Source organism: Aedes albopictus, chromosome 2 (assembly GCF_035046485.1).
Source record: "Aedes albopictus strain Foshan chromosome 2, AalbF5, whole genome shotgun sequence".
NCBI classification, from domain to species: Eukaryota; Metazoa; Arthropoda; class Insecta; order Diptera; family Culicidae; genus Aedes; species Aedes albopictus.
The window spans coordinates 104,849,558-104,866,864 of record NC_085137.1 but is presented as its reverse complement, the minus strand read 5'-3'; the positions used below and the strand labels follow the sequence as shown (position 1 = coordinate 104,866,864).

Genomic DNA, 17,307 nt, shown 5'->3' with positions numbered 1-17,307 from the left:
TATCTGTCAAAGGATAAGCAACATAGGGTGGAATTAAAAGATACGAAACTGATTACACTCATTCGTAAAATGTTCTAAATTTATATTTGTATCGTCGAGAAAGCCGGGAAAAACTCGAGAATTTATTTTACAGCTTTTAATTGACACCCTTGGCTGGCAAATCTATTTTACAAAATTTCTGTAGGTCTTACTCAGAGAGTTCCCATAACGAAACGTTTTTGTATCTGAAGTCAAACTATATGTATTTTAAAAAAAGGGGCCCTTTTTAGTGTGCTTAGTCACCAATAGTCAGTTAAACCATGAATACACTACACAGAAAAAATATTCATGTAAAATTGAGCAAAAAATCATGCACATAAAGGGAATGCTAGAGTGCATATTTACATGAGATATCATGTAAAATTACGTTGCGTTCGTGTAAATTTCCGCTAATTGTAGCGTAACCGGTTGGCGTCCATGATGGTTTACACGATGGTTGGCGGAAATTCACACGATGGTAATGTAATTTTACAATATATCTCATGTAAAAGTGCACTAACTCTAGCATTCCCTTTATGTGCATGATTTCTCGCTGAATTTTAATTACATATTTTTTTCTGTGTATAGTATGTTTATAAACATACATTGAAATGTTCACAGAGTCACTATTAATTAATAGTCCAGGTAATAGGCTTGTTATAATCAATATTCAGCTGCCTAAGATGCTCCTTTTCAGGAACTTTATACAGATTGAAAGGGTCTCCAGTTAGTCTAGTGGTTAAGGCTATGGATCGCCAATCCGGTCGTGAAAATTTTCTCGACTCCCTGGGCATAGTGTATTATTGTACTTGCCTCACAATATACAAATTTAGCCATTCCATAGAAAAACGATATAGTGCATCTCCGATTGTCGTGAAACTTGGTGGGCTTGTAGTTCTTCGGAAATAATTAGACCCGTATTTTTTTTATTTCGTCATTAGGGTGACCAATTTTCATATAGGGTGGTCCAAAAAATTAAGGTTTTTCTAAACTAAAAATTTAAAAAAAAAATCGTAACTTTTGAACCAGTTGACCGATTTTAAACTTCTTCTTTTTTTGTTTGAAAGCTATTGAATTGTAGTTTTCAGAAAAAATACGTTAAAGGGGCTAAAATGTAAAGAGTACTATAAAATATGCAAATATACTAGTTTTTTCACGTTTTCATGGTCTCGGGACCAAAGAGGTACCCTGGTTTTATATTTTAATCAGAAAATTCAGGAAATTTGGCGTAACATATCAAAAAACCAGAGATGTATGTTTTTTTAGTTTTTGAGATATCGTTTTCTATGGAATGGCTGAATTCATGTAATGGCAGGCCAAGAAAGCCCTTCAATTTATAACTGTGGAAGTGCTCAAAGAACACTAAGTTGAAGCGAGGCAGGCCAAGTCCCAGTGCGGACGTAGAGCCATAAGGAAGACCTTCTTTTTCTTTCTCGAAAGAAAAACCAAAAAAATCGAGAACATAACGTCGAAGATAACTGAATGTTTTGTTATGCTAGACTATATCTTGGCTCCTTTTAGATATTTAAGCATCACTGCTCCCAACAATGTAGCGTACTCAATGGATTACTGCTTTTGACTATACATACGGTCCACGGTAAAGAAGATCTTCAAAGATCCTGCATCTATTGCCGCCGGTACATCCAGTATAAAATCGTAGGTCACCGTGTTGTAAGTTGGCATTTCAATGTATTCGCTGTCGGATTTTTCATACTCATGACTCTCCGGTGTAACCCGCAACATATGTTCAATGCCGTCATAAGCTAATTGACATTCTGCTACTAGTTTGACTGCAACCAGTCCGATTTGTTTTGCTTTCACCATAAACGACACCGAAGTTCCGTTGTTTGGTAGGGCGATCACTGCTTTTGATCTGTAAGAAGCTAAAAAAAAACAAGTTGTATTCAGGGCAAACATAAAAATACCGAGGTACATACGATCGTTTGATGATTTTTCCACGAACTCGAGCTGATCCCTCTTGCTGTATAGCGTAACTTGGGTCGTTAATTTATGCTGAAGGAAATTAAATACTATTGCTCGCACCACAAGTACTTCACCACGCTTGACCGAGTAGGGAAGACTGACATCCAGATAAAATTTTGATTTGACAATGAATTTCAGCGGTTGTTTGATCAGCCCAAGTCCCATGGTAGGACTCAAAGCAAACCCAGAAACAAAATACGTTGTTGTTGAATCTGGAGCTGGGACCTCTATTGTCTGTTTGGTTTCTTTTCCATTCATGGTGAAGTTTAGCCACAGAAACGTCTCCATAAACTGCGTGCGAATGTGTTTTGCTCTGCGCCTATCATTAAAAATCGAGCTTCCATAACGGCTCATGCCAGTTCGCGGTGATGCTGATACAAAGAAGAAAAATTACAATTATTGTTGGTGCTTTATAATATGCAACTAATACTGGTTACTAACGTCCATCTGTATTTGCCGTCGATCTAAGGAATAGTCCAAAACTCTATTGAGAAGTTTAACATTCAATTTACATGAAGTAAACAATAAATAAAAATATAAAATACAACTTACATGTATCGGGTCAAACGAATTTGCATTATCCGTTTTTCCATACTCAGTCAGTTCATGTAGCACATCATTCCTGTCGAAATTATGTCGAGTTTTCCCCAGCAGTAAAGCACTCTGGTCAATGGCGCTTAATCCAACATATGAGTCCTTGGCAGCATGCACCGTCAAGCAAATGCTTTCCCCTGGGACAAAACTTTCTTTATTCATTGTTATTGCGAACTGCAACATAAATCAGCTTTTAAAAGGATTCAACCTTTTATTATCATCACTTTAACTCACATTATTATTGAACTTGTCAAACTTGAGTTCAACGTCATCGTACACTACATAATCATTTTTGATATAATACACTATCAGTCTGGATTCTGGAGACATTTCGGGTGTCATTGTGACTCTCAGATTATGATTGGTCTTGCTGCGGACTTGCATATAGGAGTATTTGATGATATTTCCACGGGAAACCACGATGTACGCGATGTACGATATCTTTTCGGTACTGGTAACAGTGAATTGCGCAACACTGTTTACCCTGATATATCTAATTAAAAAATACAAAAAAAAACCTTAATTAATCCACCTAGCGGTGATGGTGCCTTTCTCGTGCTTTAAAATATCCTTTCAACAAAACTCTAGCGACGTGTTGACAACATTGACATAAATACAAAATGAAAACTGCTTGCCAAATCTACTCAATATGGATTCATTTTATGTTAGCATAACATCCAATATTCAGAAATATAAGACAACGATCCAAAATTCAAACCAAACAAGTGTTATGAAGCCGCAAAATTTCAAAACGTCATTTTAGATTTTCCGGTCATCATTTTTTGACTCCGGATATCTACCCCAACTAAACTAAGCGCCATCTTGAATATTAAGACACCTAGAAGGGGGCATCCATTTAGTACGTCACGCTAAATTTGGAAATTTTCGACCCACCCTCCCCCCTTCGTACGGGTTTTTCCTATACACTAAAACCTCCATTTAGGTAATGAGTCGGGACTGCCTAAATAGAATTTTTACCTAAATGGATTCATTACCTAAATGGATTCAGTTTATTACCTAAATGGATTACAAGGTTGCAAAGAAGTTCAACAAGGGAGAGTAACTAGGAGATTTAAAGGAGATCATGCGGAGTTTCAGATGGCTCTCAATGAGTTTCAGGAGGGGGTGGGTTTCGGGAGGGGAAGGGCTTCAGGGGCGTTTTCGGGGGTTTTGGAGGGTCTTAGATCAGAATTGTCATTCAAATGACTAGCTGGGCACGAAACACTAAAAACCTTGCGAAAAACCCTGCAAAATTCCGCCAGACTGAAAAAAATATTGAATGTCGGGTTAAAGTCGGGTCAATTTTTATCGTATGTTGGGCCATTGTTGGACCAACATCGAACAACTGTTGAGTCTACATTGGGTTTGGTGGCCAAAATAAAAATAGGTGAATGATAGGTTGATGTCGGGTTTGACGTCATCAATGCTGGAGCTGATATCAATGGAATGATGGAAGGATGGTTGATTATCTCAATTTCAGCTAGAAATGACGCTGGATACTGGCACTTTTTAACACTGCATGGGGGGGGGGGGGTGTTTAGGGGGCAACATTGCACCACCCCTCCCCCCATACCCTCCCCCTAACACCACTCACTACTTCTTTCCCATAAACCAGCCTTATACCTAATCTTAAGTACTCCAACTGATTTGAACACAATCAAATTCCATTTAGGTAACGTTACCTAAATGGAGGGACCTAAATAGATTTTACCTAAATGGATCCTACCTAAATGGAGGTGGCTACTCCGTGATTGACCAGAACAATCGAAGTTGCACAAGGAACCAACAGACGGAGCTTGGGAGTAGCTTACCGTCCTCAATGTGCATCTTCGAGAATTCCAAACTTTATTAGGTCAATAACGGCGCCGGCCACGTCCTTACGGTCATCGAGGAAGGAAAGGAATGTTATTATGACGTGCGTTGCTTACTAAAGACCGAGATCACCTCTGCGTCTCCACGTCTGTCATGGGAAGGACTTTTTGTTAGTGGGGAGGGGAAAGGGCGCATGATATGAGTTCACTTTGGTAAGTGGAGTGATTCATGCAACCCTATTAATATCAAACCACTTATTTTCATTTGGACTAAAACAAAACACATGCCGACATCGAAGATGACGAACCATTCAGATAGTTTTCGAAGTGCGAAAATTAACGAAAGAGAAAATAAAGTGATTTGAACCAACGTGGCTTTGGAACTTGGGCCGACACTTGACGTGACGAACATTTCAATGTCTGTTGACTAAAATCGCAAAAAATGTTGTTTGTTGCATTTATCGTATCATAATTCGCCCCGTACGAAGATGAGCAGTCAAATAGACGACGACGACGACCGAATGAAAACGCGGCCTGTACACTTTGCCTCCAAAAACTCACTAAATCGCCCCGTACGAAAATGAGCAGTCAAATAGACGACGACGACGACCGAATGAAAACGCGGCCTGTACACTTTGCCACCAAAAACTCACTAAATCACCCCGTACGAAGATGAGCAGTCAAATAGACGACGACGACCGAATGAAAACGCGGCCTGTACACTTTGCCTCCAAAAACTCACTAAATCGCCCCGTACGAAGATGAGCAGTCAAATAGACGACGACGACGACCGAATGAAAACGCGGCCTGTACACTTTGCCTCCAAAAACTCACTCTCGCAAAAATCTAGCAAAGCGAGCGCGCGAAACTTTGCTGCTGCCGAACTACCGCACACTACTGACTGCTTGGCGTCCCGTCGTCGGAGCCCCGCAGAGGGAAGAGGAAAAAAAATCGCAAAAATCTAGCAAAGCGAGCGCGCGAAACTTTGCTGCTGCCGAACTACCGCACACTACTGACTGCTTGGCGTCCCGTCGTCGGAGCCCCGCAGAGGAAAGAGGAAAAAAAATCGCAAAAATCTAGTAAAGCGAGCGCGCAAAACTTTGCTGCTGCCGAACTACCGTCTGACACTATTGTCTTGTTAACCAAAAACGATGCAAATTGAAGGTGTCACATGCAGGGTTTGACAATTTCGACGGGACTCTCGGAACCAATTCCGGAACACTACCAGTTGTCTCTAGTGTGATCTAAGGCTATTTTCTTGCTAACTGTTCGTCAGGTTATCGCAAAAGCCACGATTTGATGTGTCACATGCCTGGATTTGGATTACTTTTACATTTGGCCCCTTCCGGACACTCAAAACCGATTCCGAAACACTTGCTTGCCGTTCATTAGGTAATCTATAAAGCCGCTATTTGATGTGACGCATGTACGGGTTTGCTTCTCTTTCAGATTTGACCACTTCGGCGGGAGACCCGGAACCGGTCCCGGAACACTACCGGTTCAGATATGGTCTGAGATGGTTTTTCTGCTTATCGCTCATCAGGTTATCGAAAATGCCGTGATTTGATGTGTCGCATGCATGGGTTTGGTTCACTTTGATATTTGGCCACTTCCAGCGGGACGCCTAGAACCGGTTCCGGAACACTACAGGTTCAGATATGATCTGAGACTATTTTCCTGCTCATTGTCCATCAGGTTATCGAAAATGCCGTGGTTTGATGTGTCGCATGCATGGGTTTGGTTCACTTGTATATTTGGCCACTTCCAGCGGGACGCCTAGAACCGGTTCCGGAACACTACCGGTTCAGATATGCTCTGAGATGGTTTTCCTGCTCATTGTCCATCAGGTCATCGAAAATGCCGTGGTTTGATGTGTCGCATGCATAGGTTTGGTTCAATTGTGTTTTTGGCCACTTCCAGTGGAACGCCTAGAACCGGTTCCGGAACTTTACCGGTTCAGATATGGTCTGAGACTGTTTTCTAGTTTACCGCTCATCAGGTTATCGAAAATGCCGTGATTTGATGTGTCGCATGCATGGGTTTGGTTCAATTGTATGTTTTGCTACTTCCAGCGGGACGCCTAGAACCGGTTCCAGAACACTACCGGTTCAGATATGCTCTGATATGATTTTCTTGCTCATTGTCCATCAGGTCATCGAAAATGCCGTGGTTTGATGTGTCGCATGCATGGGTTTGGTTCTATTGTATATTTGGCCACTTCCAGTGGGACACCCAGAACCGGTTCGGGAACACTACCGGTTCAGATATGGTCTGAGACTATTTTCCTGCTTACCGCTCATCAGGTTATCAAAAATGCCGTGGTTTGATGTGTCTCATGCATGGGTTTGGTTCACTTTGATATTTGGCCACTTCCGGCGGGACACCCGGAACCGGTTCCGGAACACTACCGGTTCAGATATGGTCTTAGACTATTTTTCTGCTAACCTCTCATCAGGTTATCGAAAATGCCATGGTTTGATGCGTCGCATGCATAGGTTTGATGCATTTTCATATCTGGTCCCTTCCTGGGGTACCGTTCCGGAACACCTAAATGGCCATATCTCCGGAACGGCTGGACCGATCCGAACCATTTTCAATAGGAAACAATGGGACCAGATTTCGCGTCGAATGAACCGTCGGTCATTGAAATCGGTTGAGGTTTTCTGCCAAAAAGTGATGTGAGTTTTTTTGTACACACTCACACATACACACACACACACACGCACACACATACACACACACACATACACACACACAGACATCACCTCAATTCGTCGAGCTGAGTTGATTGGTATATATGACTCGACCCTCCGGGGCTTCTATCAAAAAGTCATTTTTGGAGTGAACATATAGCCTTTCCTGTACACTTAGTGTACGAGAAAGGCAAAAACATCGTAAAAAACCCTAATTAATCCACCTAGCGGTGATGGTGCCTTTCTCGTGCCATACAATATCCTTTAAACAAAACACAAGTGATAAATCAAGTCCACTCAATATGGATATATTTTATATGAGCATGATAGAGATTTCAATTGTGGATTTTTTTATAATTCCGGATATCTTCCGCAACTAATCAAGGAGAACCATTTTACTTGGTTTCAGAGAATAGACTCCAGAAAACAATCGCCGTATTAAATATTGAGGCATCATATAGATATTCAAGTAAACATTTTTTAAATCTTGACATATTTTCCAAGCAAAATATACACAGCAAATAAATTTGTAATATCCTTTGAAGTAATTTTTGGCTATGGCTGGCATTTCCGAACGTATTTTTACCTATTTATATCGTCGTCTTCCAACAATTATCACACTTATCATGTACACTAGGCCGTCCCTTATTTTGCAAAAATTTTAAATGTTACAAGTTAATGTTAATGGAAAACGATAAGTTTAGCTAAGAAACGATCGTGTTTAAATTTGAAGTTCGTATCTCAAGGTTAAGTGATCCTTCAAGGGGCCTAAAGTTGTCAGAAAATGTATGGGACTAAAAAAAAAACATGAATTTATTTCGACGAAAATAATACGAAGATAATATAATAATAACACAACAAATAATTTTGTAATTTCCAGGCGCGTAATTTCTGGCGATGTATCCATTTTCGAACGTAATCTGACTCGGACACATCGTTTTCCAACAATTATTACACTCACCATGTACACCCTGGTTCGCACCGAATAGTGTCAACAAACCCATTCTAGTAGATACCTAGAAGCAGGTTTATCACCTTCCTTCTAAACTCGGTGAAATAGCCGAGAGGCAAGGGATATGCCTCACAATCCGCGGATCGGTGTACGAATCCATGCCAATATTTTACTTATATATGAAACATCTATCGTTCCGGTTCTAGCGATAGCTAGACTCACTTTCAAGCTGCGGCGGCTTATTTGCTGCGTGGAAAGGATGTAATTTGTACATCACTTTTACGACGCGACTGATGTGCAGCGAAAGTGCCCGAATAGAAAAATACAATTCACGGTATCGTATATATTATACAATGTTCATTCATGAAATGATTATGATACAAGTAATAATAAGTGAATAATCCATCAATAAGGGGTTAAAAAAATGGATTATTAGATATTGTTCAAGTATCATTGTACTAATAATAATGATACGTGTAATGATACAGGAATAGTTTGAATGATACAATTTTCAATGTTCTCAGCGTGAAAGTCTGGGCCAAATAACCAACATAGAAGAAACAAACGCGGAGCTTATGATTCTGACTTACCTGGTACGATATTCTACACATATACGTTCCATAATCATGATAATTAAAACACATTTTATTTCCTCACTAGTCACTAACCACCTACTCTACTATGCATTTTGAACTACTACTACAGCGGTGTCATGGTCGCATTTTTTTCCGCAGTCAAGTTCGCAGATTGTGAACAATCCTCGGTACTCACTTTACGTAATTTATGTTTAGTCCCTTACTGTCAGAGCTGTCAGATCAGTGTAACACGCTAAATAAAATTTACACAAAAGGCAATTTACACGGAAAAAAATACACGGTTATGAATATTTATTGGGTACCGGACTGGTCACCGAAAATTTGATCGTTTTCTTTGGTACATCGAGGTCTTGAAATTAGTCTATGCTACTACTGTTATTTTTCTTCCTCAGTAGGTTTATGCCGTTTCCATATCAACACAAACTGTCGACCTTAATTTTGTAGCACAATTTCACTTTCTTTAATTGACTGTTGTTGCACTTCACTTCGGAGGTTTCTGAAAGAAGTTCCGAACAATATTTTTAAACTTTCCCCTTGTCACTCTTCCGCTTTCAGTTTTTCACGGCACCTTTTGAACCTTTATGCCTTTGAGCCACCCGCGAGCACTGATACAAAATAGTCCAGTACGTAAACACCGCGCGAGGAAAACTGCAGCGATCCCGACAATCACACAGTTCGAGTCCCTTCCCGATTCATCGAAGTTAAAAAAGTTTCAACGCCAAAATAAACAACGATTCTCTCAATGGTTCACAGAGTTGACAGAACGGACAAATGCCCGCAGGGGTGTGCTTTTTTCTTGTCGATAAAGCAGAATGATGAAATATTTCCATTCTGTTTTTATTATTCACTGTATCATAAAGTCGATGATAAAACGATTATAGAGTGAACCATTCTACAAAATTTTTGTTCGAGAAAAATGGCATTTTTGAATGGTAACGATACTTAACAACCCATTCAGTCTATCGTTGAAACTCCGAAAATGATAACGGCTATCATCAATATGATTCGTTATATCGTGAATTTATAATTCAATTTATGATATCATGAATAATCTGAAAATTATAACCTGTACAATTTTTGTATGATACCGTTTTATTCGGGTGATGTGATATCACAAGATTTTTTTTGCTGTGAATAATTCTACTAAATTCAATGATTTAAGTGCTTAAAATTGCGTTATCTCTACTCGTTTCTGAGTTTTTGACAAAAACAACCGAAAAATCAGCATTTTTGGCCATTTTTTAGATCCTGAAGGAAACCTAACCTATTTTGTTCTATAACTTAAAAATGAGTAGAGATATCGCAATTCTGTACACATTTTTTTGCGCTTCAGGGTCCTTCAATCATCGGTTTCAGTAGAATAGCGTATTTTTTTTGTCTTTTTTTTTTCGATAAAAAACTACGCTATTCTACTGAAACCGATGATTTTAGGACCCTTAAGGGCTTTTTTCAATTCCATAAATTTTTTGACAACTTTAGGCCCCTCGACGGACCACTTAGCCTTGAGATACGGATATCAAATTTGACACGATAACGATCATTTCTTTGCTAAAATGATCGTTTTCTATTAACCAACTTATAACATTTTCATTTTTTGTAAAACAAGGGACGGCCTAATGTACATCCTGTTTAGCACTGGAAAATGTCAACGAACCTGTTCCAGAAGAAACGTAAAGCAGTTCCGAAACAACGATCAACCGAGCCGGTTGGTCAACGGGCTCATACAAAAATCAAAGTTAAAATTAACTAAATACACGAACATAAAAACTACAAAAACTATGCCGTTTTTCTTTTTTAACCTGGGTTGGAAATGGATTGGCGGAAAATGTGTAAACAAACAACGTCAAACAAACTTTAGTACAAGCGAAACTGAAGTCGGGTTGGGGTTGAAACTGTGATCTGATCCAGTTCCAACCCAGGTTGGAACTGGATAATAAAGAAAAACGGCATAATAAATACCATATTTATTTAAACAAGGACCAATATAAAACATCCACCGATCCAAAGATTGGTGCCTAAAGACGATTTTCGTCAAAAAAACAAAAAAAAAACCGAACAATCAAATTGGCTGATCGTCAGCCGAACTGACAGAACACGTTACGACTAGACTTGGCAGTATAGTTTTTCAGTAGACTGCAAGAGATATGCCTTACAATCAACGGATTACTGTTTAAATCCATGCCATTATTTTAGTTATATGTAGGGTATTGATTCCCTTATTAAGCACGTGGCTCCCATTTTAATTAAGCCTATTAAAAACAAAGGATTGAAGCGCTGTTTGTTTTGTTTCTATTTTTTTGTATTTTTTGTTAGAAGTGAGCACCCATAAAAAAAACTAAGTCAATCGGTGCCGTAATCGCTTATTTTCGAATAGGAAGAATATGGGAGCGTAAGATTGCTGATGGAACACACACCCTATATGAATTGTCTGATGGTTTCGTTCTAGCGATTGCTAGAACGTGATTTAAGAGTGTACCATCAAACTCGGTGAAATAGCTAAACGGCGGCGGCTTATTTTCTGCATTGAATGTGATTTTTACATCGCTTCGTTACGCGAGTGATGCGCAGCTTAAACAATGTGGAATATTTTTGTAACAATATTACCTGGTTTACCACTTCTTCGGCATTAGGGTCATTTAAAATAAGGGGAATCGGTTTAATACGCACCACCGAGGTAAAACGACCCACTTCAATATCTCCCTGATAACATAATTTTTCAAATGACATGTTTACACTAATCGAAAGAGTTTTAAATTTTCTATCTTCTCAATCAATAAAACTTGGAATTTTACCAACTAATAAAATGATAAAATTAAAAACCGATTTCAGTCATTTCTGATCTAAAAATGTGGAAACTTTTTTCGCAGATTCGCATGTCAAAATGGAACAAAGTTGTAAAACTTGATGTAAAAACCTCTGTTCTCACTCGCAAAATTTATTATTTGTACAAAAAATTGCCGTTTTAAGAGTAAAAATTCGTATTTTATAGTCCAAAATCGCGAGTACTTTTGGGGCAAAATGCGCCGGCCTTCGTTGTGACTCCAAAACAGCCGTTGGCGTTTGAATTATCACTGCAGTAGATACGAAAATCAGAACCTTTCAAATGTACATCATTTTCGTTATTAGCTGCAGCACTAACGTCGAGTAAACGCCGTGATGCATGCAACACTCAAATCACGTTTTTTTCTTGGCGCGTTTCATTTAGCGCCGCATAATGAAACCGTCCAATTCTGATTGGAACTAGTGTCAAAGTTCTCGGACCGCGATGAATTTGGTTCATCGGTGGATAAGTCCATTCCCGTACGGGCGGCATGATTTACCACGAATAACTGAAAAACACATATTTGATCAATAATTTAAAACAAAAAAACAATAGCTTAGCTTCTACAATGTTTTCAATAATTGGAAGAAAACACATTGAACTATAGGATGCCAGCCACTAGAATAGGCATTATTGAGTGTTTCATGCATCACTGAAAATATTTAACACGTCCGATCCACTTGTCTCACACATGGATTTTCACTAATTGGAAAACATCTGAGTTTAACGTGTCAAACCAGTCATTGATACACGGAGAACTAAAACTACCTGTTTTTTGTATTAATTTTACTCAAAAGTAAGTATATCGATTAAACTTTCTACCCAAAATTAGACTGTTTTCGCTTTCTCCCCCCACCGATGTTGTCAAAAATAAAGCGAGCTGCATTGACCCACCGGGGGTGCTTTGGTCCAGTAAGCCAGTTTTGGGTAAATAATGCTGTTTTTGTCAAAATTGGATTGAATTTACCTACTTTTGAGTATATTTTTGCTGGAGTTAAAGGCAAACTACCTAGTGTGAATTTGATCGATTTACTCAAATTTGAGTTATTGAGCCAAATGATGGGGTTGCGTCAAAAGAACTCAAATTTGGGTAGTTTGGCGGCTCCGTGCAGGAATGCCACATACACAGATTTTTCTGTAATCATGCAGATTTTCTTGCAGCTTTTCATACAGAATTTTGTATACCAATATTACCGATTTTTGGAAATGATACAGATTTTTCAGAAACTTAAAGAATTTCAAACAGATTTTTCGCAAAATATTACAGATTTCATACAGATTTTTGACAAAAAATGGCGATACAGATTATGGAGATTTTTGAAAGGGAAAATACAGATTTGAATGTGGCAACACTGGCTCCATGTATACACTTTTTGAAATCATGTTAAAACACGTTAGTTTGGCATCGCAAATGTCAACTTTCTTACACGGAAATTCCAAACTACCTAATTTTTGGGTCGATTTTACTCAAAATTGAGCATATTGAATAAACTCGTTACCCAAAATTAGGTTGTTTTCCCTCTCTGGCTCACCGATGTTGTCAAAATCAAACAAAGATGCATCTACCCAACGGGGGTCCTTGACCCCAATAAGCCAATTTTGGGTAAATGCAGGTTTACTCAAAATTGAGTTGAATGAGGGGGGTCTTAGGTTGAATTTACCTACTCTTCAGTATATTTTTTAGCTGGAGGTAAAGGCAATTACCTACACTGAACGAAACCCCCCGCCCAAGATCGACTGAGAGGCGATACGATCACGCCCCTTAACGACATTCGGTAGGAAACCGTATGGTCCACCGACCGAATGATGTCATCTTAAAACCGGATGACAGCGATATGAAAATAGAATGTCGACCATATGGTCGAGCAACTTTGTTTTTTAGCGATTGATAACAATAATGTCACCGCTATCTTTTTCAAAAAAAAAATGTACTTGGTGGCCAGGGTACCCTTGCGGGCACCCTTTTCAAAAAATATGACATGTCCAGGATAGGACATGCGAAACAAAATTGTCAATGTCCCGGGCGTCACGATCAAGGAACTTGTTACGCTATCGATGAATAAATTCGGTGCATCTGTGTGGCCTTCGCTCTGCAACTAATATTCATTCACATAGCGTGCGTCGACTCATACGCGAATAAGATGATAGTCATCCGCTTTTTGGGATGATTGCCGTATGACTGATGCGTCCTAGGATGCGTCATTCTAAAACACGATTTTGGTAATTTGGACTGGATGGTCGGACAAATCAGTCGATTTCGGGATGAGGTTTTCGTTCAGTGTAGCGTGAGTTTAATCGATTTAATCAAATTTTGGCTTATTGGGCCGAACTATGGAATTGCGCCAAAACAACTCAATTTTGGGTATTTTGGCGGTCCCGTGTAGAATATCTACCAGACGCTCAGAAGCGGGCACCTGTATTCCACCAAAAAGAAGCAGTATGTTAAGACATACTTAAAGCGGGCGAGTTTGGTGATGTACATTAAGTTACAGGCGAACCATTTCCCTTATCGATAGATATAATGTCATATAAAATACAGTTCACTGAACGCCTGAAATCGACTGAGAGGCGATACTTTCGCGCCCCAGTTCGACATTCAAGTATCAGAAGGCCGGCTCCTAGGCACGTTATTTACCATTTGGGACATTCATGCCCATTTGCCAAAAATTGGCGAACCTCAAATAGGACATGCAAACAAATCTTGTCAACTTCGCGAGTGTAATGATCAAGGAACTGGGTACGCTATCGATGGCTGTATTTGACGAAAATTTCGTCACGAATGAGATGATCGTCATTCGATTTTAGGACGATTGTCGTACGACTGATTCGTCATTCCAAAACACGGTTTTGACAATTTGGGGCGGGCTGGATGATCCCCCTAAATAGTTCCTTTGTTCAGAGGGAAACTTTAAAACATCAAGACATGTTGCCATCATCATACTCATACATGGTTCGTTAGTGATGGGTGACAACTTCACGCTTTTTTGCATATATGCATAGCACGTTAGCGCCGCTCTTTCGTCGTCGTCATTTTCTCTCACATTCTCTCTTACTTTCGTTCTCGTGGTGTGCTGCGCTGCGGCGACCGTCGTCGCGGTCGTCACGCACCAACAGCCTGCTTAATCAAATTACACCTGTCGCTCGGGTGAAAAATGCTGGTCCGGAACACTAAATTGGACATAATTCCGGAACGCCTTGACAGATCCGAACCATTTTCAATAGCAAACAATGCGGTAAAATTCCGGTTCGATTCGAGCTATAATCCGAAAAATCGGCCAATGGGAAGTGCCTTAAAAGTGAGTGAACTTATCTTGTTCACAGACACACATACATACACACATACAGACATCATCTCAATTCGTCGAACTGAGTTGATTGGTATATGTGACTTGACCCTCCGAGCCTCCTATCGAAAAAAAATTTTTTTGAGTGAACATATAGCCTTTCAGTTCACTTAGGTGAACGAGAAAGGCAAAAACCCAAATTAATCCACCTAGTGGTGATAGTGCCTTTCTCGTCGTATATGTTCTCACGATCTTTCCGTCGACGTAAGTCAAAGTGTTCCTGAATCCTGATATTTTTTAAGAAAAGCAAGCATTTTATCAAAGCCATCATTGAATTGACTTAAAACTTATTAATGGCACATAGTCCGACGTTGTGTTCAGCGTATAAGCAGAGCTGAATCATATCAGATTTCTCAGTTGACTGCTTGAGTACTTTCACTAAGATTGGAAGCTGATTAATATCAAGACAATACTAACAAGCTAATATATAACTTTTTACACAATCACAGATCACTTTGCGGTCTTCGATAAAGTTTTTTCTGCACATTCTAGGTTATATTTTACTGACCGTTGAAAACAAGAACGTAGTGAGTATAGTGAGACGTCTGTTTGTATGTGGGTTTAATATGTCAAGATATTGCATTTATCTATATATATATATATATATATATATATATATATATATATATATATATATATATATATATATATATATATATATCACTTTGCTATATATATATATATATATATATATATAAATGTAGTGGCATACGTGGGACCGCGCATAACTTGCGAACGGAGGGTCCGATTTGGGTCGTCTTAGTTTTGATCTGTTGGTTTTCACCCAAGGAAGGTTTATGAGCCATAAAACATGGGAAAATTGAGAGTTTTTGAAAATCCATTCTTCATACATTTTGAACGGGGACTTGGACTTGGCTGAAGACTTGAAACGTCAAAAAACGCAGTAGGCAAGACAAAGTTTGCCGGAGTCAGCTAGTATATATATATATATATGCAGTGGCATACGTGGGACCGCGCATAACTCACGAATGGAACGTTGGATTTGGGTCGTTATTGTTTTGTTCTGTTAGTTTTCACCCAATGAAGGTTTGTGAGGAAAAAAACATGAAAAAATGAGAGCTTTTGGAAATCGGGTTTTTATACATTTTGAACGGTGACTTGGACTTGGCTAGGGACTTGAAACGCCAAAAAACGCAGTAGGCAAGACAAAGTTTGCCGGGTATAGCTAGTTTTATATACTTTCGTAGTTCCGGCGAAGTATCAAACGCTTGTTGTGCAACCCTACCGGTAGTCTCTAATGTAGCATGAATCTATTTTCTAGTTAACCGTTCCTCAGTTTAAAAAAAATCCGTGATGTGATGTGTCGCATGATTCATTTGATTACTTTCGATGCGATACCGGAACAGGTTCCGGAGCCCAACGGGTCTCCCAAATATAGTCTTAGGCAATCCCAAGTAACATTTTCAGTTTTATGAAAGACTAGATGGCTGTTATAAACCAATGCTGATAAAACCGTAGTCATGGCAATTTTATCCGCATTTCATCTATCAAAACCTCCCGAAGAGTAGAATTTTGCTAGTTGGCCCATCCTAGCGAAGGTTTGCAAGAGTGTATTAAAGAGCTTTTTCAAGACTGAATCAAAATCAACTAGCAACAAGATTGTTGTACCGAAACCGATTTGAAAACCATTTGATTGCTTGAATAAAAGTAATTTGACATTTGTTGTTATATTTCCCAGAACAGAGGTTGCCATCTTCACTAATGATGACTTTAATCGTAACATTGTGGAATTTATATATTACATTTAGCCTCGATAAATTCATTGTGAAACATAACCAAGCAATTCGATAAAAATATGGAAATATTCTATTCTCCGTACCCGAAGCATTCGCGGAATTTTTCCACTATATGGTGCTCCAAATTTAGGCGTCCATCAAAATTTATCGTGAAATTTGCTATTGGAAACCGAAAAAACGAGCGCCCTTTCCAAGATCATCATATTCATCAGACAACTTCAGCTAAAACAAAAATGTATTTTTTCATTGAAGTAGCCAAATTGTAAAACTTTGCTTATGTTATGATGGTATGGTCATCTACATGTTGATACAGGCGTAGTATTTTTAAAATACAGTAGTTATTTGGAGTAATTTGCATGAAAAGTCACGTTGACAAATAGAATGAAATCAGCAAAACTCGGAAAATCAACATGTCGGAGTCAAAATATCAATTTTCATTATTGTTGCCACTTCGATTTCATAAAAGCAACTATTAGTGCAGAACGGTTAGAGAACGCATTTGTGGAGATAATTTGATTGCTAAACAGTTACATTAAAAGCCCTTTCAAAGCCGTTTGGTTATTTTTCACTCTATATGGTAACCAAACAGCTTCTTGGTGCGATTTTGACAGCTGCAGTTTGTTTTGAAATTGAAATCGCCTAAATCGAGCAAAACTTTCGCGTCATAACTGTTTCGTATTAAAGTGCTACTAAATCGACGAGACTACCCACAACATGGATCCAAAATGCCAACAGTAA

General features: G+C 39.0%; 2 protein-coding genes across 3 annotated transcripts in view; both read right to left on the bottom strand.

The window, feature by feature from the left end:
- LOC134287690 (uncharacterized) overlaps positions 1–17,307 on the bottom strand; it is a 303,954-nt gene that overhangs the window by 87,675 nt on the left and 198,972 nt on the right. The window lies entirely within an intron of this gene.
- The window catches only part of LOC109420540 (thioester-containing protein 1 allele S1), a 55,549-nt gene that overhangs the window by 3,378 nt on the left and 34,864 nt on the right, over positions 1–17,307 (bottom strand). For both annotated transcript variants that reach the window (XM_062850185.1, XM_062850186.1), the window contains 5 exons: positions 2,830–3,088; positions 2,554–2,769; positions 2,443–2,485; positions 1,956–2,372; positions 1,608–1,901 (listed from right to left, as the gene is read on the bottom strand). In XM_062850185.1, the coding sequence (XP_062706169.1) occupies positions 1,608–1,901; positions 1,956–2,372; positions 2,443–2,485; positions 2,554–2,769; positions 2,830–3,088 (1,229 nt within the window). The remainder of the gene's footprint in view (positions 1–1,607; positions 1,902–1,955; positions 2,373–2,442; positions 2,486–2,553; positions 2,770–2,829; positions 3,089–17,307) is intronic.